At 45.5% G+C, this 22,768-nt stretch overlaps 1 protein-coding gene across 1 annotated transcript in view; it reads right to left on the minus strand.

Annotated features, from left to right (window-relative positions):
- Positions 1-22,768, minus strand: part of GPC3 (glypican 3) — a 145,157-nt gene that overhangs the window by 70,750 nt on the left and 51,639 nt on the right. Inside the window, exon 3 of the mRNA XM_051784560.1 lies at positions 10,271-10,965. Within this exon, the coding sequence (XP_051640520.1) occupies positions 10,271-10,965 (695 nt within the window). The remainder of the gene's footprint in view (positions 1-10,270; positions 10,966-22,768) is intronic.

Consider the following 22,768-nt stretch of genomic DNA (forward strand, 5'->3'; position numbering starts at 1 on the left):
GGTGTGAAAATTGATTAGGTTAAAAAGATACACCTGCATAAAGAATTGCAAAATTCTCTAACAGCTGTCTTACTTTTTCTTTCCTTTTTCTTTTTAAACATTAATAACTCTGCCAAAGTAGCTGTAGGCTGTCGGCACAGCTTTCTGCAGCCACCCTGTGCTTGCTTAAACAGATCTTTGGAAAAATAATGCAGTTAGCAGCAAACTTCACCTTCTGAAAGTAGGCTTCATGCCCTTGGGGGCCTATTAGAGGGCAACACAACAGGCAGGGATGGAAAAGGCCACCAGTTCATTTTGCAGTAGCCTGACAAAGCATGAGGACACAGCAATGAGGGGTGCACTGCTGCAGCAGGCAGACAAAAAATCTGCCTGAATTGTTTGTTGGAATTTTTCTCCCAGCTAAATGTATTCGTAGATGGCATCTTTCATGCCTGGTACCTCAAAGCCACTTTACAATAAGATGCAAAAAAGATATAATTCACAGCACCACACACAGGCAGAGAATTCAAAATGAAGCAAACCACTCATTGTAACCCAGCCCTTCATCCTCTCCAGTGCAAAACAAAACGCCACTGCTCCACCCAGGCAGCTCTGGGCACTATTTCTGCTTTGCAGAGGGTCGCTTTTAAGTTTCTGGTTTGTTCTTGGCTCATTCATCAGCATTGCTAATGGGAGAGATAGTTCTAGTTTTAAGACAGCAACACTCACGGGGGTTACTGTCACTGGAAGTAAACTCAGCACGGTTAAGATGAAGGATGCCCGGCGAATGACCCCGGATGGAGGTCTTAGTGGAAACTGCAGTCATGGATAATGAGGCCAAAAGAGGGTTTAGCGTAAAAAGCACAGAGAGATGGATATTGGTGAGCACAAGTGTGGTGTTGCAAAGCTGCAGGTCTAAGCAAGGATAAAAATCTTCAGGAAAGGAAATGGGCCAGAATGTATTTTGCTAATAAAGCCTCTATGTTAATAGAGGTTGCAGGAGGCAGCAGCAATCTGGGCAGCAAGCGAGGGAGCTGTGTCCACTGGGCTGATACTCAGGGGGTTTATCTCTCTGATAAAAGAAAGATATGTGAGCAGTTTTGAGAGAGAACTCCAGAGGCAGTTCCACCATTCAGCAGTAAGCACACAGGGCAATGGCTTTTCTGGAGGGACAGTCTAGACCAAGCTAAATAAGAATAAAGGCAGTTAATACCATGGATATCACTTCTCTGTGAGCTCCTCAGAAGCCAGATGGGTCAGCTCAGACCTCAAAGTCTCCTATTTCTGTCATGCTCCAGCTTGCAGCATCCTTCAGGTAAACCAAATCTAAATCTTAGCAAGGAACCAGAGCATAAGGCTGGTTTAACTCTGAAGGAAATTCAGCTGTAAAGCTCACCCGCTAATACAGCCCCAACCCTCCCCATTCAGAGGGGCAGCTCCTCCCCAGCCAGCACCTCTCCCACAGCTTTTGAAGCAGCAGAAGCCTCAAGACACCTGGAGGGAACTTTCTGACACTGTGATCTTTGGTTCAGACTGAAACTCAGGTTTTCTCTGCTTAAATCCAACCTACTTCAAGACCTCACATTATGTCCTTGACCATTACAATTTATTACAAAATGAGACACTTTGAAATTTCAAAGCGTAAAGCTCAGAGTCCAAGGAACAGGCACCCCCACACATCCTCTCCTGCAGTGTGCACAGCTTGCTTTGGATAACATGGTCACCAGCTCCTTCCTCTCCTACATCCCAAAGCATCCCGGGTCCAGCTGCCCAATCCAGCTGTGATGAGGGATGAGAAAAGAAGATGCTGCTCTGTGTAGTGAAGAAAGCTGCAAAACATCGCAAAGCTGTGTATCCTCATTTTCATCTGTTAAGATCATATTCTGCCCCACGACCTCTCTGTGCTCTTTGTACTGATGTCAGGGCATCTCAGAACCAAGTATCTTTTTAAATGCTCAGGAGCCAGTTGCAAAACAACAAATTAGCTCCTCCACTAAAACAAGGAACAGGCCAAGCCACGGTACATGCAGACAGCTACACAGAGCCAGTAATTAATCTGCATGAGATCTTTAGGCTTGTTCTGACTCCAGCTCAGAAAAAATGCAAGACATCCCATCACATGCAACCTCTGTGCATCTCACTCGCACTGCAGCCAACACATGGTCTGAAGCGAGATCAAGCCAGGCTCAGTGGGTGCTGTATGATATTCCCACCCATAAAATGCAGCAGCCTTAAAAAGCTCCTTTTCAGCTGCAGAGTAGTGGGGATGAAGTTGCCACCAGCCGAAAGATCTGCCTCAGACTGAAGTCAATGAACAGATTCATGTGAGCTTCAGTGCAAAGTTGGGTTAGACATCAAATGTGCTGTCAAAGGATGCTCCATGTGCTGCCACATGTGCATGCAGGGAGGAAGGGGCACTGTCAGCAGCTACCTTCTACTTTTAATTAAAAAAAAAAAAAAAGGCATTACTGCAAATTCCCTTGAAATGGCACAATGTGCCTGAGGCTAGAACACATCCAGTTAAAAGGACAGAAGGAGAGCAAAAAAGGATAATGCAATATAAAAGTTTACAAACTGAAACAAAATCAAATGCTATTTTTAAATTATACCTGTGCTGATGTTCAATGCCACCTTCTCTGGCTTTGCAGTGACAGGTTTGAGCATCACTGGCCACTGCTTCCACCCAGCAGCTCTGCACAGTGCCACACACTCAGTCTGCTTCATCTGGACCCAATTCAGTGACAAATGGACTCAGAGCCTCGCCATGCCACCAGGGCAAGCAGAGGGCAGACCAGCATGCCACTCTGCCCACACTGGACCCCAGCAGGAAAAGGGCAAGGCTAACCAAAGTCCATGACAGCATGCTACCTGTGTCCTCCAGAGCCAAAGCACTTGTTAGCAGTGAATTAATTAATTGTGACACCAATGGCCTCCCTCCCCAGGCCAGGCAAGAGGTAAAGCTTTCACTAGACTGAGAATAACCTCTGAATCTCAGTCCCTTAGAGAGGCAAGTGATGGTCAAGAGCATTCATGCCAAAGTCCCTTCCAAAAATGAGATGCAGACCCTTAATTTGCTACTGTGTCTTTGATTACTAAACCAGAGACTGAAGCCCAGCAGCAGCATGCCAAAGTAGCTGGATCAACATTGCTGATACTGGGTTACAAAAGTGCAGGCATGAATAATTTTTGCCCTTACTCATTCAGCACCAGCCAAGCCACCAACAACATGGGAATTTCTAGCTCAAAATCAACACCTGGAAGTTCAGTGCCTTGCCATACACTTCCACAAGTATCAGAAAATCTTTATTACCTGAAACCTCTTCAGACAACTAATCATAGTACTCCCAAGGTCTTTTCACAGGAATGGGAATGCTGCTGATACTGCCCTCAGTAATAAGGTTTATTTTCATCCTGCAGGGGCAACAGATGCTTGCTTTACCACACCTTATCAGGCGCCTTACACTGCCTATCACAAAATGGATAACAAAAGTACATTATACACGCACCTTGGGACAGCTATAAGGGGGTCTGAGATCACTGAAACCCAAAACCTCACCTGTATTTCCAGCTTTAAGTGAAAAATGGAGTTAGCTACCAGTGAGCATTAGAGAATAGCCTGAGGATTAAAATTCACCAATAAAGAACCTGAAAATACAGAGGCTGTACATCCAGCTGACTATCCCAGGAGTAAAGCCAACAGAAAGCAACTTGCATTAAAAGTACAAAGAAACCAATCCCTGCATCTCAAAGGGAAGGACTTTGCGAACACCACTGTAATTTCAAAGCTTTCCTCACAAGTCTCTTGCCAGCTCTAGCTCAGAAAGAAAAATCCATTAGCAGATATGAAAACTCACCGGAGCTCCCTGCTGCTGCATCCCACCGAGCAAAGTAGCTTCCAGCAAGTTACCAGGTGAGACAGCTCCAAAAGCAGATCCCAGGGAAAACAGCCCCGGCATTGCTGTGCTGACAAATGCATTAAATCACTGTGCATGGCAACAGGTGATATTTTCAACTCTGCATGCCAAAAGTCCCTCTATTTTTGATCTATTTTTGATTTTCATCCCTGTGTATTTGCTGGTAGTGCTAACCTGTACACCAAATGCAGCAGAGCAATGCTCCTCTCCATGGTGCTACAACCAACCAAAGTACCTGGTTATCTTCACAGCATGCTCAGGGACTCCCTGCCAGGATTCCCTAAAAATCTGGGGCAAACAATCATCCAGCTTGCCTGACTCTGTTCCTGCCTGGGGCTCCCCTGGCAGCTTCCCAAGGCCAGCATCAGAGCTAGGTTCACACCAGGCACTCTACCTGAGCCAGGTGAGGTGAGCATTCCAGCTTTGGGATAACAGCAAACTCAGCCTGCACTGTGGCATCACCTCCACAGCACCTCAGCAGAATGGCTGTATAACCTACTTAACCCAGACCTCAGCAGTCTTTTAAAGGTGTTTATGGGGAAGTAAAACAGCAAGGATCCTCTCACAGGACAAGCACATTGGGAATTACATGCTGTTCTTGTATGGCACTGGCACCCTTCCTCCAACCTGCTCCCCTCAGCACAGATGCGTGCAAGTGGTTGAACAAAGGTCTGGTTAACTTTGCAATTTAATAGGATTTTCTAGAAACTCAGCCATCAATTCTAGGTGGAAAAAAAAAAAAAAGGCTTTGCTGAGCTTCCTGCTCTTTTCTTTCTAGGCAATGCTCTGCAGGTAGAGCTGCACACTTCATCCAACTGCAAGAGGAGTAGCAGGGGCTGGGCAGCTCTCTCTCAGCCCCTCTGCCTCTGTCCCTTCAGATGCAGATGCCCAGGCTGGGACACATCTGCCTGACAAGCTTCAACTAACTGAAATCTCTTGATGGTTTTTTTATTTTGATGGTGAGTTGCCAGTGTTTTTCATAATGTACTTTTCCTATGAAACTTTTAAGACTAATCTTGTATTCCTTTGCAATCTGTTCTCATTCCCAGATTTGGTCAGTTACAGAGACATCAGCTCCACAGTGTCTTCTGTACCCAACCATAATTACACAAAGACATAAATGTCCTGCCAAGCAGAGAGTCCCGCTGTGCGAGGCAGGGATTGGCAATTGCAGCTCCATGTCCAGACAGAGAGGCTCCACACGACAGCCAAAGGGCAGGAGAAGTCCTGACACCACCATCCAAAGGGTTGGGAGGGGACACATGCCCTGCTGGGCATGCAGGAGCAGCCAAATTCCACATCCCTTTCACACCTACAGGGCATCCTCCTCCTCAAATGCAATACATGGCTACAGCCTCACCTCAAGACCCCCCCACACCTTTTTTGCTTTGTGTCTCACTGTGCTATGAGTTGCCTGTTGATTCCCACTCTCTTGGAATGGATCCAAAACCCTGATGAGTTATGGGGTGGAAAAAAGCATTGAGAAAAATATTTCTGTAGATAAATTAATATCCATGTCAAATCAGTCGCCTCCACACTTCAGCCTTGTAACCTTTCAAAATGATTTTACAGTGCTGGCTTAAGGTAGGGAACCCTGTCTTTTCAGTGGATGAAATTAGCTGGATGGTCACACTCAAACAGTCCCAATTAATGCCTCAGTGTACAAGTGACAAATGCCATTCCTCAGGGGTCAGCATTGGGACCAGCAATTTTTAACATCTTTGTCAGTGACATGGACAGTGGGATCGAGTGCACCCTCAGCAAGTTTGTCAATGACACTGAGCTGAGTGGCACAGCTGATGTGCTGGAGGGAAGGGATGTCATCCAGAGGGACCTGGACAGGCTTGAGAGGTGGGTCAGGGCAATCCCAGACACAAATACAGGCTGGGCAGAGAATGGATTGAGAGCAGCCCCGAAGAGAAGAACTTGGGAGTGTTGGTGGATGAGAAGCTCAACCTGACCCAGTAATGTGCACGTGCAGCCCAAAAAGCCAACTGTGTCCTGGGCTGCATCAAAAGCAGCGAGGGCAGCAGGTGAAGGAGGTGATTCTGCCCCTCTGTTGAGACCCATCTGGAGCACTGCATCAGCTCTGAGGAAGGACATGGACCTGTTGGAGCACGGGTGAAAAAGGTGATCAGAGGGCTGGAGCACCTCTGCTATGGATACGGGTTGAGAGAGTTGAGGTTGTCCAGTCTGAAGAAGAGAAGGCTCTAGGGAGACCTTACTGCACCTTCCAGTACTCAAAGGGGCTATAAGAGGGACTTTTGACAAGGGCATGGAGATAAGACGAGAAGGAATAGCTTTAAACTAACAGAGGGCAGGTTTAGATTAGAAATTCTTGACTTTGAGGGTGGTGAGCCCTGGCACAGGTTGCCTTGAGAAGCTGTGGCTGCCCCATCAAGGCCAGACTGCACAAGCCTTTGAGCAATCTGGTTTAGTGGAATGTGTCCCTGCCCATGGCAGGGAGTGTTGGGACTTGATGATCTTTAAAATCTGCTCCAACATAAACCATCCTATGACTGTAAACCCAGAGGAGATCAACTATTAGCTATGCAAGACACAGACAGATTGTTTCTCTTGTAATTCCAACAGTGAAAGCATTAACTTTTAGAAGTGCTGGGATTGAATACTCTATTAAGCTTTTTTGTACTGCATCTCTCCCAGTTGTCTTGGTTTGCGGTAAAAAGCACAAACAGACGGGATAAAATTGCTCTTCCCTACACTCAAGATTAAAATATCTACAAGAGGTGGACATACTAGGCAGATTTTCAACCAGGGAAAAAGTGGAAGATTGGAAAATTAATATAGATATAGCCCTAGACAGCAAATTTTTTTCCCAATGTGCCCTGAGAGTCAGCCTCCTTGATAAAGTATTTTAATAGCATGTTTTAGGGGTGAAGTTTTTAAACAGACAAATTGCAGAAATAATAAAGCCCTAACACACACTACTGCTGACAAATTAGCTACTAAAGCAAGGCTTGGGATGGGAACTGTTTACTGCCATATTACTGAATTCACTCCTCTGCATTGCTGTTTACAGACCAGGAACACACAGGCTCACATTTAAATGCATGCCTGGAGGCACACAGTCCCCAAAAGCAGATTAACAGCAGTATGACTTCCTCATCTTGGGAACTGCAGAGCTGCTCAGAAACCTACCTGGAGGCTCTGCAGCACCTCTGGAGCTCAAGTTCACATGCCCTTTGTAGTCAGGTCTGCTGCAAGCTATAAAAGGGTCCAGGTCTTCATGTGAATGCCCACACCCAGCCTAGGGGAGGGTGGCAAGGGGGAATGAGGAACAACCACATGCAGGAAGGATGCTCAGCCAGGTAACACACCCAAGGATCTGAAACACCAGGAGGAAAAACTACTGCTGCAAAAATGCCACCAATGCTGTGAAAGACAGAAGAAGCCCAAAGGTGAGGCAAGGGCAGTAGTGTTGTTAGTCAGGCTATAATCGCTATGGGCATGGAAGATAAGTTTTCCATAATTCCAGGGGATTTTAATGCCAATTAAATAACCTATCATTATTCTTAATACTATACAGGTGAATAGAACAAAAGCAATGGTGGCCAAGGCCAGTAATAAAAGAGGTCAATATGACAAACCAAGCCAGAACTACACCCTCACATTTTCAAAGACAAGCTCTGTGGCATTTCATTCTTTGATATGACCACAGTGTCTAAAACCAATCACATTTACAGGATAACAGTAAATACAACTGTTTGCTTCTGGGTACATTCTTTGAAACTCAATATGTGCTGATAAGTTTAACCAAGAAACTTTCATTCTAGCACAGCTAAATAAAAAATTCTATCACATACAGAGTGATATCTTACAGAGAGATTTACCCCAGATTACCCCAGATGCAGCCCAGCTATGAGTCAGGCCATCTGCAACACTGTAGTTAAGATTGTTAGTGCTTCCATTACTGCCTTATTTCTCTACTGAACAGCTCATACATTCATTCATTAAAAAAAGGTTGCTCTAGGCTCGGGTTTGACATAAGAGCTTTAGCTGAGCAACATCAGTGTTTTAAAAACAAACTTCAAGAACCCAGTGGCCATTCTCTTTTAGTACAATTGCCAGGCAACTAGGCTTGCTTGGCTTGGATTTTTTTCCTCTGCACTCCTATTACTCAAAAATGTCTCTAGAGCAAATAAAAGAATCACTCAAGTATTAAATAATCAAGAGGAGTTATGTTTAAATAAGTACCTAACTACACATGGCACTAATGAATTCAAACAGCTCTATCAAGTACGAAAGCACAAGGGTTTTGCAATGCCCACTAATTTTTTATTGTAAAGGAAGTCAGTGTATGTTCTGGTTTGGCACAGGATGAGCAGATTGTAGCTCTACTGCTTTGGCTTGTGTTTTTAGTGGCGCTTCATCTACTCATTCTCTGTAGACAGATCAAGGTGTCAATATTCAGTAATAAAAGTGACAGTCAAGTTCATTAACTGCATATATGGACATCTTCAAGAAAAAGTGCATTTTTGTTGTGCCAATAAAAGAAGGACATGAAAGGACAAAACTGATCCTTTTAGGATCATACAGTGATGCACATGTTGTCTGTGCTCATGAAACCTGGTATACAGCCTGCAAGGGCAATGTTTTTGTTCTGCCTTAGTACCTACAAGCACAGCAGGTTTGCTGGTGAAAAACACATTGGAAGCTCTTGCTTAAAACTGAATATGTCGACTGTTTTGAGATCAAATAGGCTCACACTAGAAGTGGAAGTAAGTTTTGTTTCTTACTGCCTTGGAAATGCCAACTGGGCTTAGAGTTGAGCTGGGTTTTCTCTCATTATCACCTGTAATGTGACTTCTCCATCTCACCTGACCTCAAGCTAAACCTACAGTTACATCTCTGCTCCTTTGCTGTTCCAGAGAGGATTGACAGGTTTTGAGAGAAGGGAGAAGAACCCGCCCTGGCTCCATGGCACCAGAGCTGTTGCTCCTGGGCTGCCAGCTGAAACCTCCCTGCACAGGAAGTGCTTGGCAGGATGCTATAAAACTGGGATTTTCTGTAGAAAGGGCCTAAGGCAGGTTGAAAGGCAATATCCTGCACTGTACTCTGGAGGCTAAAACGCTGCCCATGAGTCCTGCCTGCACCCATCTGCCCAAGTGACCAACACTCAGCCCAGCCACAGCCTCCTCCTCGTCACTGCAACACAAGAGTAATCCAGTTTACTGTAATGTGATCCCTAAATCCCTTCTAAGCAACAGAGAGAGCTCTCTCCATGTGTGCCAAACTACCCAGGTGGTGTGACACCACATGAGTGCCACCTCATTATTTCACAGACTGCATAAGTGTGGTGGCACGTCTTGGGCAACCACCAAGCAAAGAAGGCACAGCAAACAGCAGGGAAGAGTGCTGCTGGCTGAGTGCCACATAGCTCAAAATCCATAAGCTGATACATTTCCACGGTGCCCAAAAAAAAAGATAAGAGTTACTCACAGTGCAAGTAGTACAGTGACCTACATAAACACAGCCCTTTTGTAAACAGGAGTCAAGAATGGCAGGAACAAGCAGCTAACAGGGAAACAAGTGTCAGATTTTAATCATCGTTGGCTTTAAGCAAACTATTACAACACTCCTGCACCTTTGCCCCATTCCCAACTCCACCCTACCTACATGGAGCAGCTCAATTGTGCCTTCAGAAAAATCTACTCTGCAGAACAAGCATTGTATTACCACAGTACATTTGTCCTTGGTGTTCAAACAGAGCAGCAGGATTTTTGGAACAAGAAAGCCTTCATTTCTCAGGAGGCTCAGAAATTCACAATTTTTTTTAAAAGAGTCAAGTCACTTCTAATAAATAAGAAATGATCTCATCCCTGTGATTAAATGCAGCCCAAAACTGGAATGAGTTACCAAGAGATGGAGAATCAGATTTCCTCTGGTAAATCAGGGGATGGATGCCACAGCATGTGCCTCTACTTGGCATCTGTTTGGATGTACATTTTAGTGATGTTAAAGGAGGCAGGGAACACCTGGAAAGCAGGACCAGCCTTTCATAACTACTCAAGGTAAGCACAGCACTCAGGAAGAACTGAAAATGCTGGGACACCTCAGCTTCCAACCTCACACCCCAGCTACAAAGCTGATGCCAGGGTAAGTCCAGACCCTTCTGCTCTGACCAACCTGAAAAGAGGAACAGCCCTTAACTGAAACACAGGCCCTGCAAACACCAGTTTCAGATGCCACCAAAAGTTTTTTTTAAAAAATCAGAATGGGAGAGAAGGAGCTGGTAATTGAGGCATCTGGGGTTTGTTGGGTGGAGGAAAGGGACAGGATGGCTTCAGCACGTGGAGTTCATGGTACATGAGCCCTGCCACAGCAGCGAGCTCGGGGAACTACAGAGATCTACTCACAGTTGTCGAGAGCTTTCCTTCGCTCTTCTGCACGTGGACGATCGCATCCCGCACCAAGGAGAACAGGTTCAGGAGGACATGCTCCATGTCATAGATGCCGTGCATGCCTTTGGTCAGCCCCTCCAGAGACCCGATGTACTCTCTCCAGTGGTTATGGATCTCCACGACGCCCGCCAGGCAGCCCTGCATCACCACGCCGCAGTAGCCGGCACAGGGCTTGGCCAGGAGCAGCCCCTGGCAGTGCGAGCAGTACCACATCTTCAGCAACGCCCGCCCGCAGTCCTTGCTGAACTTCAGGTGGTCCGTGGTGTTTATCACCTCAATCCCCAGGTTCAGCGCCTGCAGGAATACCCTCGTGGCCTGCAGTGACTTGGACACCTGCGTCATCATCACCTTCGGGTAGTTACCAAAGACTTTGAGGTCTCTCCTGGCTGCCCGCAGGCATTCCGTCATTTCCAAGGAAGGATCGGAGGAGCCAGGATTAATCAAGTGGGAGTAAACCAAAGGGAACAAACTGTCAAAAAATTCATTTATCATGTCATTAACATTGATGTCAGAGCCCAGTATGTACAGAGAGACATCAGTAAAAAGTTCTCCAACGAATTTAAGAGCTCTGGGCCCCATGCTCTTGTAGTGGGTCCTAAACATGCTGTTGGTGAAGTTTCTTGCATGCCGTACTACAATTTCAAAGGCTTCTGCAAAACAGAACAAAAAAAAAAGTGTTATTAAGAGACAGTGAGCTCAGAAACAAGGAGGATAATGTTTAATGTTCTACCACATCCCCGCTGCCAGAGCTGGCCCCATCCTGCCTGCCTTGGGTCAAACACCTGCTGGCAGCTGTGCCTGCTGCAAAACTTACCAGCGTCAGCAATTTTCAGGGGAAATGCATAAATTCTTTAAACAGAAGCTACATTTCAAAATGGCAAAAAAACACTATGATCTAGTTAACATTTCAGCTTTTAAAGAAAATATTGATTCAAGAAAACGACTAGACTGCAATTTCTTTCTCTCCCCCTTTTATATTGATTTGAAATTAACAGGAATTCTATCTCCAGACTTAATTTAAGGCAGAGATAAATGTTTGACAAACTGTACAATGCTTAAAATCAGGAAACAGTAAATGCTGACATTCCATTATGAAAAGGAAAATATTTATAGGAGCTTAATAACAGAGGATATTTTGACTCAATTCCCAGCACTAAGTGTCCTCCAAGCCATTGGAAAAGCCCCCACAGTGCTGTAGTTTTCCCAAAGGCATCAGGCTCACTTCAGCTGCAGATCCAATGTTTCATCTGCCCTGGATGAGAGCTGTTTCAAGGTCCAGTGTGATGTTGAGAGCCTGTGACGCCGCGTCTATCTGTGGGTGCCCAGCCAGGACCACTCTCACACACATCAAGTTGTGCCAACTGTCCCGTGAAACTCAAGTTTTAGACAGAGATTGTCGTTTTGCCAGGGAAAACCATGGTGCATTTTCCCATTTACCCCTTCAAAGACTTGAGGACTTTCTGTCCACACCTCCTCCATGAGGTGACCAGGGGAGCTCCCAGCAGCACAGTCACTGCACAGTTATTCCTTTAATTATAGCCCTCCTCACCAGGAGACTTCCAAAATATCCATACCCCACTATGTAAAAACAACATACCTATGCACACACACACACACCAGTTAGCATGTTGAAGCATTAGAAGGGGGTGGCATTGGTGCAAACTAAAGTCTTTCTCTTTGGCCAACTCTCTCTACCAGCCTGAGTCCCACCCTCCAGGGTACTATTCATAAAATGCTAAAAATAATGATCAGCCTCTCAGTTCACAGGTCACTGACACCCCACAATGTAACTGCTCTCAGCTGTGTCACTCTGGAAACACACATCCAGGCTCAATTTGCATGAAAATTATTCATGTTCAATAATTAAAGGGAATGTTTAATTTTTAAAGCCATAAGTGTTATTTTCCCCATTTGTTAAGGCTGGGATGCAGCTGAGTGTGGCCTGACACGTCTCCACAGGGGTTCAGTATCAACACTATCACAAGCAATGTCAGGCCTTGCTGCTTGCCCTGCATAACCTCTCACCTTGCTAAAGAGCTTTTAAGACCATCACATCTCCAGGACTTTTAGCTCTTTCTTCCCAGGTGCATCCTATGCAGGATTCCTGGTGGGACAGGGACCAGGTGCTGTTTGCTGCCCCCCACCCCAGTATGCAGAATGCTGTAGTGTAAGCAGAGACCAAAGCAGAGACCAAAGCAGAAATTACTGATATACTTCTGCAAACACTGTCTCCATCCCATCTGGTGCCTGCACACACCCCAGGCATGCTACTGAAGCATTTTGTCCACAGCTCCTGATGCTCACACCAGGACTGTCCCAGCAAGCCCAGAACAACCATCTGCATTCCTAGGAGACAGCAATCCTTCCTAACAGCACAGATTGAGGGATGCAGCGCTGCAAGGACACAGGACCCCTCTCTCCATGCCTCCTTCTCCATAACAGCTGGCATCCTGCCCCTCACCCCCATACAGAGCATGGCAAAGCTCTCCAGGCACAAGGGTGAGTCTGACACAGAGTGGGCTGCGCAAGCAGAGCAAATTCTGGTTGCACTGTTATTAGAAGTTTTAAAACAAAAAACATCTCTTTAAAGAGGGCACATAGATTACGAAACTTTTTTTTTCCCCCTTCTTTATCCTCAAGAGCACCAGAATAGCTTTTTCCTCAAAGAGCACAAAGAACTTTTTGGACCAGCGTTTTTTTGACAGCACTGGAGATGGTGCCAGGAGTTTCATGCTGTGCCCCACCATCCGCCTTTAACCTCTTCTCTGTTAGTTCCTTTAGAAAAAGTCATCTCTCTTCCCTTTTCTCGCTCCTCTGTGCTTTTCCAGTTACCATCAGAGCCAAAAGACTCTTCGCTGATTACAAAAATATTCCAAGCTCCTATGAAAACCTCCTACGGCGAGAAATGCTTCAGAAAGGAATGGAGAACAGTGGCATATCAACAGAGCATGCACACACAGTCCCACTGCTCTAAAGGTCATGACATGCACATAATTTTTATCATAATAACTGGCTGAGAGTGTCTATTTTATGCACCTTGGAGCTTTTGCATAAATCCATTAGAAAGCACAACAGGGACTATAAAAGCATATGGAGATTCCTGCTGCCCTATTAATAGATGCAAGAAATAATAAAACTTCATGAAAAAGGAGTCTTGCACATTCAAAATCTCTCCCACCCAACTCCTGTAGTAGGTGCTTATTCTGAAATATCCCTCACAAAGCACTGGCTGCAGGAACAGCAAATCCCCAGCTGCCAGCAGCTGCAGTGACCCACGGCCAGGCTCTAAGCACTTCACAGAGGAGGAAACTTTGCAGGTCAGTCCCCTGTGCTCCCACGAGGGAGCCTCACAAGGAAACAGAGGGAACAGCGCATTACAGAAGCAACATGGGCTTTTGATCCCCCCAAAAATCCCACAGCCTGGATTTGCTGCTGGTAAAATCTGCCCTGCTTATAACACGGCATTATTGAAACTCCCAGTGCTGGAGGATAATTCAATCTTTTCTTTCTTCTTTTTTTTATTTCAGGGATAATTTCAAAAGCTGCCACTGAGAGCAATCAGTTTGCAGGTCTGGCTGAAGTAGAGTGACAAAGCAAAGCATCAGAACTGCTCCCAACTTCAGGAGGCAAAGGTACTGCACAGCCAAGCAGGGCTTACATTTTAAAATCTCCATCACTGTACTGTGCACACACAGCACAGAATAAAAAGTGTTCCTGTAAATACATTAACAACAAAAGAAGGGTTCAGGAGGATCTTCCTCCTTTCCTGGATGCAGGGGAAAGCACAGTGACAAAGGCCAAGGAAAAGGCAGATGTACTTAACGCCTTTGTGGCCTCAGTCTTTAATAGTAAGACCAGGTGTTCTTCAGATACCTGTCCCCCTGAGCTGGAAGACAGGGATGGGAAGTAGAATGAAGACCCCGTAACCCAGCAGAAAATTGCCAGGGACCTGCTACACCACCTCAGTCAAGGGCAGGTTATCAGGTCTCCCAGAGGATGCATGAAACAGTTGAATCTACTGTAGATCACAGGTATCAGGCACCAGTTGAACAGCATGGGCTATTACTTATTTTTCAGGCAGGACTCTTGCTGAAGCACCTGGAGAGGAATTGCTGCCCAGTTCCAGCAGCCAGAACAGTAGGACTAAGCTCCTTTCAAAGTGTAAAAGCTTCCCAGAACGCAGCCCAGGGAGAGCTGCATGACCACTGCAAACTGGCAATTAGAGAAAATAAATCGTAAAAGAGCATAACAGTGCCTTGAGTGGGGATTACTGGCAGGAGAAGGAAATCACTGCCTTCTCAGCTCAGATAATAAGAGTCTGCTGCTTAGTAAAAATGCCAGCTTTCCTGAGAAAGCACGTTCACTCCTAAGCTGCAACAACTTCAAAGGGGTCGATGGCGGGGCCAGAGGAGCTCCGGATTAACCTACTGGCTGCCCCAGGCTGCAGGAGGCTCCAGCCACATCTGCAACTTGATGGGTTTATTTAAGAGATTATGTGATGCAGTTGCCTGAACTGCAAGGAGCCTGCAGGAGCGGCCCCAGTGAGCCATTCCCATGCAGCATCCCACTGGAGAGGAAAGAGCCAAAATCTGATGGCAACTGCAGAGCTGGGGCAGCTCCAGAGATGGCACCTCCAGGTCCAAGCTCAGCAAAGTGCAGCTTCACAAGCAGTGGAAGGTGCTTGGAAAGGTGTTGCTGCTGGGAACAGGGAGGTCTGTGGTCCCTCTGCCCCCCATACCTGCTCACCAAAAAACAGCACCACAGCAGCCACATGGAACCACCTCCCCCTGGGAGAAGGTGTGAGCTGGCACACAGCAGGGAGGAAGGAACAGCAGGATCCACCATGACTGTCAGGCACCACGACATGCCACGGGCTTCATGCTTGCCCCTCCAATACTGTGCTGCTCTGGTTCTGCTGCAAAGACAATCTTCCCACATGGGCAGTTGCCCTTCTTTGGGTATCACACACCATACCATGCAAGTCCTCTTTGGTAAAGGCACAGGAAATGGTGAAGGAGCTGCACAGCAGAACGTGCTCCATCAGCAGCAGGTCCATGGGGCACCATGGAAGGGAACAAAGATGGGTGGAGGTGCAGGAAGTCCCTCTTTCAGGCTTCAATGGCTCTCCTTGTGTCTCTGGAGGGTCCGTGCTCACAGGGGCTGACTCTCTGAACAAGGTACAGCAATAACTGCAGGGGTCAGAGAGCCTCCAGTCTGGCCAGACTTCACCTGCCAAGCTGCCTTGGTTCTTCCTGCTCTATGGCACTTCTCTGCTGATGGCAAAACCTCTCCCTTCACTCCTCAGGACACAAATCATATCAGGAGACAACTAGGTACTGGAATCCCTCAGCCCATGAGAATCACTTCCATCCTGAGGCAAAAACATGGCTGTCCAGGCAGGATGGTGGAAAACTCCTCAGTTAATTAATCTGTTACTAATGCAATCACTGCATCCCCTGCAGGCCCAGGGTTCCCAAACCTTTAAAAGTCCCATATATCTAAAAGCCAAAAGTGCTCAGCCACTCAAAAACACCACCAATGTTCATGGATTGGAATTCAAATGTTCATCAAGGAAATGCTAAAAGTTTGGGGGTTTGTAAGTTCGACCAAATATTATCTGACCTGGCAAATGCCGCGGTACTGCTTGGAAAGGCTGAAAGGAGCCAGAGGCATCCACATGTGAGTGAGCTCTAAGAAGGAAACACTTCTTTAATATCTCCAATGAATCAGACAACTTCAGGCCGATCGCAACAGCCTGTGTTCCCAAAACACACACAACAGAGCTCACCAAGAGAGGAACAACTGTTTGCAATAACAGCCTGGCTGCCACAGGCACTACTGGTGAGATGAACCCCAAGTCATTTTTCAAACAGCAGGTAATATTTATTTACCAGCTTGGAAAAGGTTTGCAATATATTGAGCAGCAAGAAAACAAAATCTAAGAGAATTTCCCCTGGCAGCAATAAGAGCAGCCTCCAGATTTGTTCCGTTATGATTTACACTACACTGCAAGTTTTTAACAACATTATCTGGAGACAAAAGCTCTTCTAAGCAGCATAATTACTTTTGTCTGTGGCATTACAAAACCCATCAGATGGAGCCACTGCTGCTCTTACAGGGTTTGTTTCTCTGAGAGCATTTGGGTTTAAAGCTTAGGAAATGCTTTTTCCCCAACTATGACACAGCCTTTGGACTGCTTTTACAATATTGTCACCATAAAGATTGTCACCAAGCTCCCAAATTTATGAGATTAGCTTCAAAGCATTAGTAATAAAAATTAGAACAATTCAGTTATTCCATCTTCTAAATTTTAATCTACCAAGGTCTGTACTTTCTACCTTTGCTCCATCACCATCAGACCAAGAGAGCAAACATCTCAGTCCAGTCTTTAAATGAGAGTGGGTTCCTTCCAGCTCTGTGCCCACCCCCTTCACTCCCACAGGAGCCAAATTACAAGTTTCCAAGCCAGTGCTGCTCACACCAGCCAACACCAAATCATTATGCTCTTGTCGGAAAAGCATCTTCTCCTAATTATCTGTTTTTATCAAAACACCAAGCTCCAAAGCCATTTATTTTTAACTGTTCAGCTTATCTAACTGCCCTGGCAGTTTGAAATACACTGCCTGAAGTTTCTAATAAAAATACTGTATGATACCATCTCATTATATCCACTCAAACGGTCCTGAAAATGCACTCCCTATTACAGTCTAGGTAATAGTCTGACTGTTAGACAATTAGTCACACTGTGGTTCACCCATTTAATATTTATATCCCACACACAAAAACTTTGTTAACGCAGACAGCAGAGCTCACCAACACAAGGTGCTACAAGCCCAGAAGCAAGGAGGCAAGAAATGCTGGTGTCCACAGCTCCCCACCTCCAACCAGCCCCTCACCTGAAGGGACTTCAGTGCAGAACTCTGTACCCTAGGCTGGCATCCAGATCTCATGACAGCAAAAGACAAGGTTAGGGATGCTGGAGGGGACCACAGAAAAGCAGTGTTTTCTTGAGAGGCACTAGGATGCCTTCAGAGATCCCTGGAGACCCTTGGGAGTACCCACTTCAACACAGGAAAGCTACACTCTAAGTGAAAATTCAAGAAAACTTCACACCAGCCACCTCACACAAATGACTCTGCAGCAAAATCTTTTTTGGGGTTCGTGCTTCAACACGTGGCTTTGGTGCTTTTCATTAAATATGGGTTTCACATCCATCGAATAATTTGTTTTCCCGAGCATCAAGAAAGATAATGCTTTGTGCCTTGACAGATGCGTGAATGCTTAACAGATTCCTGAAAATTTAATAAAGACAAAGTTAAAAATGCAAACAGTCAGGGCTGGCACAAGTGGTGGGTGAACATGATTCTTTATCAAAAGGAAAAGGGAAGAATAAGAGCCCGGAGAAGCAGGCTCAAACTGAGCCCTGGGAGCACAAATAGGAAAAGTGGAGACAGAGGAACGTAAGAGGCTTCTGCAGCTTCTTTAACCTGTCAGATCAAAGAAAGATAAACCTCGCTCCATGTACTCCACGCCTCCATCCTGGTGCTTCAGGCTCCTCTCCATTCCTGGAGACTAGTTTAGGGATGCACCACGCAGCAGGACCCCTGGGAAGAGCTGAGTCCAGGTGTGAGACTGCCCAAGGATGGAGGGAACCATTTGGCTTGGAGAGCATCAAACTCTGCACTTGTGTGGGGTGAAGGTTGCTCCTGCAGAAGGGACTTACTGGTGTTTTCATCCTCATCCAGTGCTCTCTGAGAAGCTGGGAATTTGCAACAGCAGAAGCAGGAAACAAACTGCTGATCCAGTGGGCAGAGACCACTGGGGAGAGAGTAGTCCCACCAAAGCCAGCCCTGTGGGAAGGCAGTGGGAGAGCCCAGGGTCAGCAAATGAGGGGTGCACTTTCAGACACACACAGAAATACATACACTCCAAACATTCCATATTTTCCTCTTTCCCTCTGAAGGGGAAAAGTTAATTAAACCAATCCCACAGAACAGAAGGTAAAACACTGAAAACCACACCACCAGGCTTCTGTTACGTAAGAATTGTATCAATAACGTGCCCCAAACTAATGTCACATCACCGGGGAACTTTCACCTTCCCAGTTTTTTTTTAATCACAAATATTTACATTCTGCACTTCTAGTCTCTCTTACCTTTCTAATTTGCTGCAGAGATGACAGTCTCCACCTAGAACTCCCATTTCAAGCCAGCTGCTCAGCCAGGGAGCACAGCACAAGCGCAGCAGGAATAGCTTCAAAAACTCTGGGAAAAGGGCATCTCTGCCCTGGGTAACTGAGCAGCCAAAGATATCACAGACCCAGGGATTTTACCATTGCAAAGGCACATCTGGGATTGTTTTGGTTTTACTAATTGGAGGCTCCAACACCCACTTAATTGGGGTTACAAAGATATCAAAAAAGCAACATGTCTCTTTAAAGATGAATGACAAGCCACATATCAGAGGGCAAGTGATTCCATGCACTTCCTCCCAGATTTACAAGCCAAGCATTTCTAAAGACCAGGATACCAGTTTGTGCAGTTCCTCCATTTATTTTAAACTAAAAGTTATAAGCAACTCCTGAAATAATGCAAGCCTAGCAAATTCCTTTATTCATCAGAATAAATGAAGATAAAGCAAGCCACTAGGTCAAGTTGAGCTTGTATTCAGAAAGTCAAAAAAAAGTCTTTGGAAGTGTATTGGTCTCAGTAACTTTAGAGCAAGGCAGATCTGAGACGGGTTTTCCAGGCTCCCTTTCATTCCAGCGGGCTTTTATCAGCCTGTTAAGTCTCCAACAATGGAGAGCAGACTATTTATTTAAGAAGCAAATTCCTTCCTTAATAATCTCTCCTGGCCAAATTCTCTTTAAAGTTATCTCAACTGTGTGATGAAAAGCAAATGGCAGAAGATCAGTTCTTGATCCCTATAGTAACACAAAGGACTTGCACTTATTTAAGGGCACCTGTTGACCGTTTTTCAGTCACTCCAGCCCCTTTAGTTCTGTTATCAGCTTCCTACCTGTGCTGGCAGAATCTGGGAAAGGCATTTGCTCAGTAACATACACCAGCCAACAGGGGTATAACTCTTCCCCTGAGTGACTGTTTCCAAGACACAGAACAATGCCCAGGCTCTCAAAAGCAATTTAGTGATTTTCAAGCTGGTTTTGTCTCAAGGCACCTCAGAGAAACACAAAGGTTTCCAACATGGAAATAAGACCATGGATGACCTTGGTAGCACAAGTGCAACCAGCCCCTCCGGTGCTCCCTGGCAGCATCCGACTCACTGAGCACATGCACAATATTTTAGCAACATCTTACTTGACACAGAGCAGGGTACCCAAACCCCCCTCCTGTTTGAGACACCACAGGGGTTGACAGAGGACACCATACCCACAGTAGCACCACTGTAACAGGACTCAGGGCACACTAGGCACACAAACCCCAGAGGCACTATCTCCATCCTTTAAAAAAAAAAAAAAAAGAAAAACAAAAAGAAAAAAACAAAAAGAAAAAAAAAGAAAAAAAAGAAAAAAAAAGAAAAAAAGAAAAAAAGAAAAAAAAAAGAAAAAAAGGAAGAAAAAAAAAAGAAAAAAAAAGAAAAAAAAGAGGACCTACCCATGGCCCCAGTTTCCAGCCTCAGCACTTTTCAAAAACTAGACTCACTTCTTCCCATCCTTCCTCTGTGGTACCCTTAACAAAGCCCCCCAAAACACTGGTGGCTTTGCTGTGGGGAGGTTGGGTATTATGTCATTTGTGGGGAAGGGTGGTTTGGTGGGTTTTTTTGGTTGGGTTTTTTGCAGGTCTTCTTTGTTTGGGGGGGGCATTGCTGGTTTTTTCAGAGTGCTGTTGGGGTTTATTTCTTTGGTAGGGGGGTTTTGGTTGATTAAGTTTTCTGTTTGTTTGTTGTTGTTGATTTGAGGGTTTTTTGTGTGTTCTCTTTGGTTGGTTTTGACTTTGTTTTTTAAGTTGATGCATGGGCAGGTCCCTGCCAAGGGAAGAAGCAGAAGGTGAGACATCACATCCTGGTGGCACCAGTTGAGCCCATGGCTGGGCCATACCCAGCATTCCACATGGCTCCCACATCCCACTTGTTCTGGCTCAAAGCCCTGGTTTGATTAACACTCATTTTAAAAGGAAGATGTTTTATCATCTCCTTACTCCCCCTGTGAGAGCAAGGCAGCTGCTGTAACAGGAGCACAAGATGATAATTTGGCTCTCAAGAGCAAGGCTCACAACCACAGCTGCCAGGAATCGATCCGAGGCTCCACTGCCCGCTCCAGAGAGGCTTTCCTTCAAGAACATGAATAATCCTCTGCAAAGTAATGGCACTATTCATCTCTCCGAAGTTCCTCACAGGCTTAAATCCCTTGCTGAACAAGGGGGCCACGTGTTCAGCTGCGTTCCCAGTAAATGAAAATTCAGCTTGTTCTTTTTCTGAAGAGAAACATGGAGAGTATCGATCGATAAATTTACCAAAAGTTTAATGGCAGCTGGTTTTCTCAGTAATAGAGCAACCACTGCTCAGACATTGTTTAACACATAATCTCCAGATCAATATAACTTTTGATTTATAAATAACGATAACAAAAGGAGCAAGGACAAATATGCTTGGAAAAAAAAAAACCCACAGTTTTTTCCAAAAGATGCTTTCAGCATAGTCCTTCCAAAATAAAGATCACATATTTCAAAGGCTGCATGTGGAGAACAACACAGAATATATTATCTACAAAGCTGAAGATTCATCTTCATCATTACACCCTTCTGACTCATCTATTCTGCAACTCTTGGCACATGTGACCCTCCTGGTGGCATTTGCTAAGTATTATCTGCTCGTAACTCCAAAATCCCTTTTCTCCCACAGAAAAGTTACCACCCAGAGACACCTCCCATCTGAACACTTCCACACAAATTATATGTTCTTACTGCAAACCTTATGTTTATTATGGAGTCCTTCCTAGGTGTGAGAAACACAGGTAAGAGAGGATTACAAATCTTATTATCTGGCAATTTTTTCAACTACTGTGCATGTTAAAATGATGCCACCACAAATAGGTTGGAAGAGATATGCTGGAAAATCTATTAACTCACAGTAAATCTATTCAAGTTGCGAATTCATGCCTTGCAGAATTTTACCATTAGTCCTGAGAATTAGTTTACTGCTGGACAAGGAGAGCAGAGCCCATGAGGGTCATTTCAAAAACATGCTGCACCATGGCCTGTCTAAAAAAATGACCCTACTCAGGTATTCAATGTGTTAGTGAGTCTTTTGAGTAAGTGCTTGCACACTTGCCTCTACAGAGATTCTCTGCTGGGTAAGAAAAGGTATCACCTTTTTCTAAACCTTCACATTGCTTCTCCTCCCATCCACAGTCTCCTCTTCCAGTGGAAGCACCGATATATTTGAGAGGTTACAGGTACCATTATTCAGTTGCTTTGGGAATAAACACCTGATTTTTTTATATCCATGTCCTCAAGTTGTGCCAGGGGAGGTTTAGATTAGACATTAGTGAAAATTTTTTCACCGACAGTGGTCAGGCATTGCAACAGGCTGCCCAGGGAAGTGGTGGAGTCACCATCCCTGAGGTGCTCAAAAGGTACACAGACGTGACACTTGGGGATGTGGTTTAGTGGTGGTGCTGGGTTAACAATTGGATTTGATGATCTTAGAGATCTTTTCCAACCTTAATGATTTTGTGGTTCTACGATCTGGGTTCAAACCAAGTCACAGCAGAGCTATGCAGCACCGTGGCATGGAAAAGAGCCTTGGAAAGAGAGAAGGGGAGACCTGTATGCCTGTGTCTGGCACTAAGAAAAAATTTTGTTCTCAACATGGATGAAGAGGGGCGAGCATCCTCTCTGCAGACAGTATCTCCGTCCCTGGAGGTTTTTAAGATGAGGCTGGATGTGGCACTTAGTGCCAGGTCTAGTAACCATGGTGGTAGTGGATCAAGGGTTGGACTTGATGATCTCAGAGGTCCCTTCCAACCCGGCTGATTCTATGATCCCATATTTATATCATAACACATTTTCCTATTTGAAGTATTGAAGTATTCTTCTACTCACATCCTCACATTTCTCCAAAGGTTCCAGCTTTTCACACAAGACCCAAGGACCTTAGGTGGCCCCTTTCCTTAGGACCATTCTGAAAGTCCCTTAGAACAGCCTCACTCTGAGCCAGGACAAAAGGGACAAAGCACCAGGGCAGTTTAGCCCCAGCTGATGGATAGTCTACCCCCCTTCATTCAGGGATGCCCCAAGCCCCTGTGGTTAAACCCACATCCTTCACCCATTGGCTAACGGGACCTTTGTAGGCAGGGAAAGAGCCAGGGCCAGCAGAGGAGCAACAATGCCCTACGACATCCCTGCACCCCTAAAAGCCTTCCTGGAAAACTCTTGACCACAGTCACGTAGAATCATAGAACCAGCCAGGTTGGAAAAGACCTCCGAGATCATA

Source organism: Manacus candei, unplaced genomic scaffold (genome assembly GCF_025592945.1).
Source record: "Manacus candei isolate 608988 ecotype Guabito, Panama unplaced genomic scaffold, ASM2559294v1 h1tg000003l, whole genome shotgun sequence".
Classification (NCBI taxonomy): domain Eukaryota; kingdom Metazoa; phylum Chordata; class Aves; order Passeriformes; family Pipridae; genus Manacus; species Manacus candei.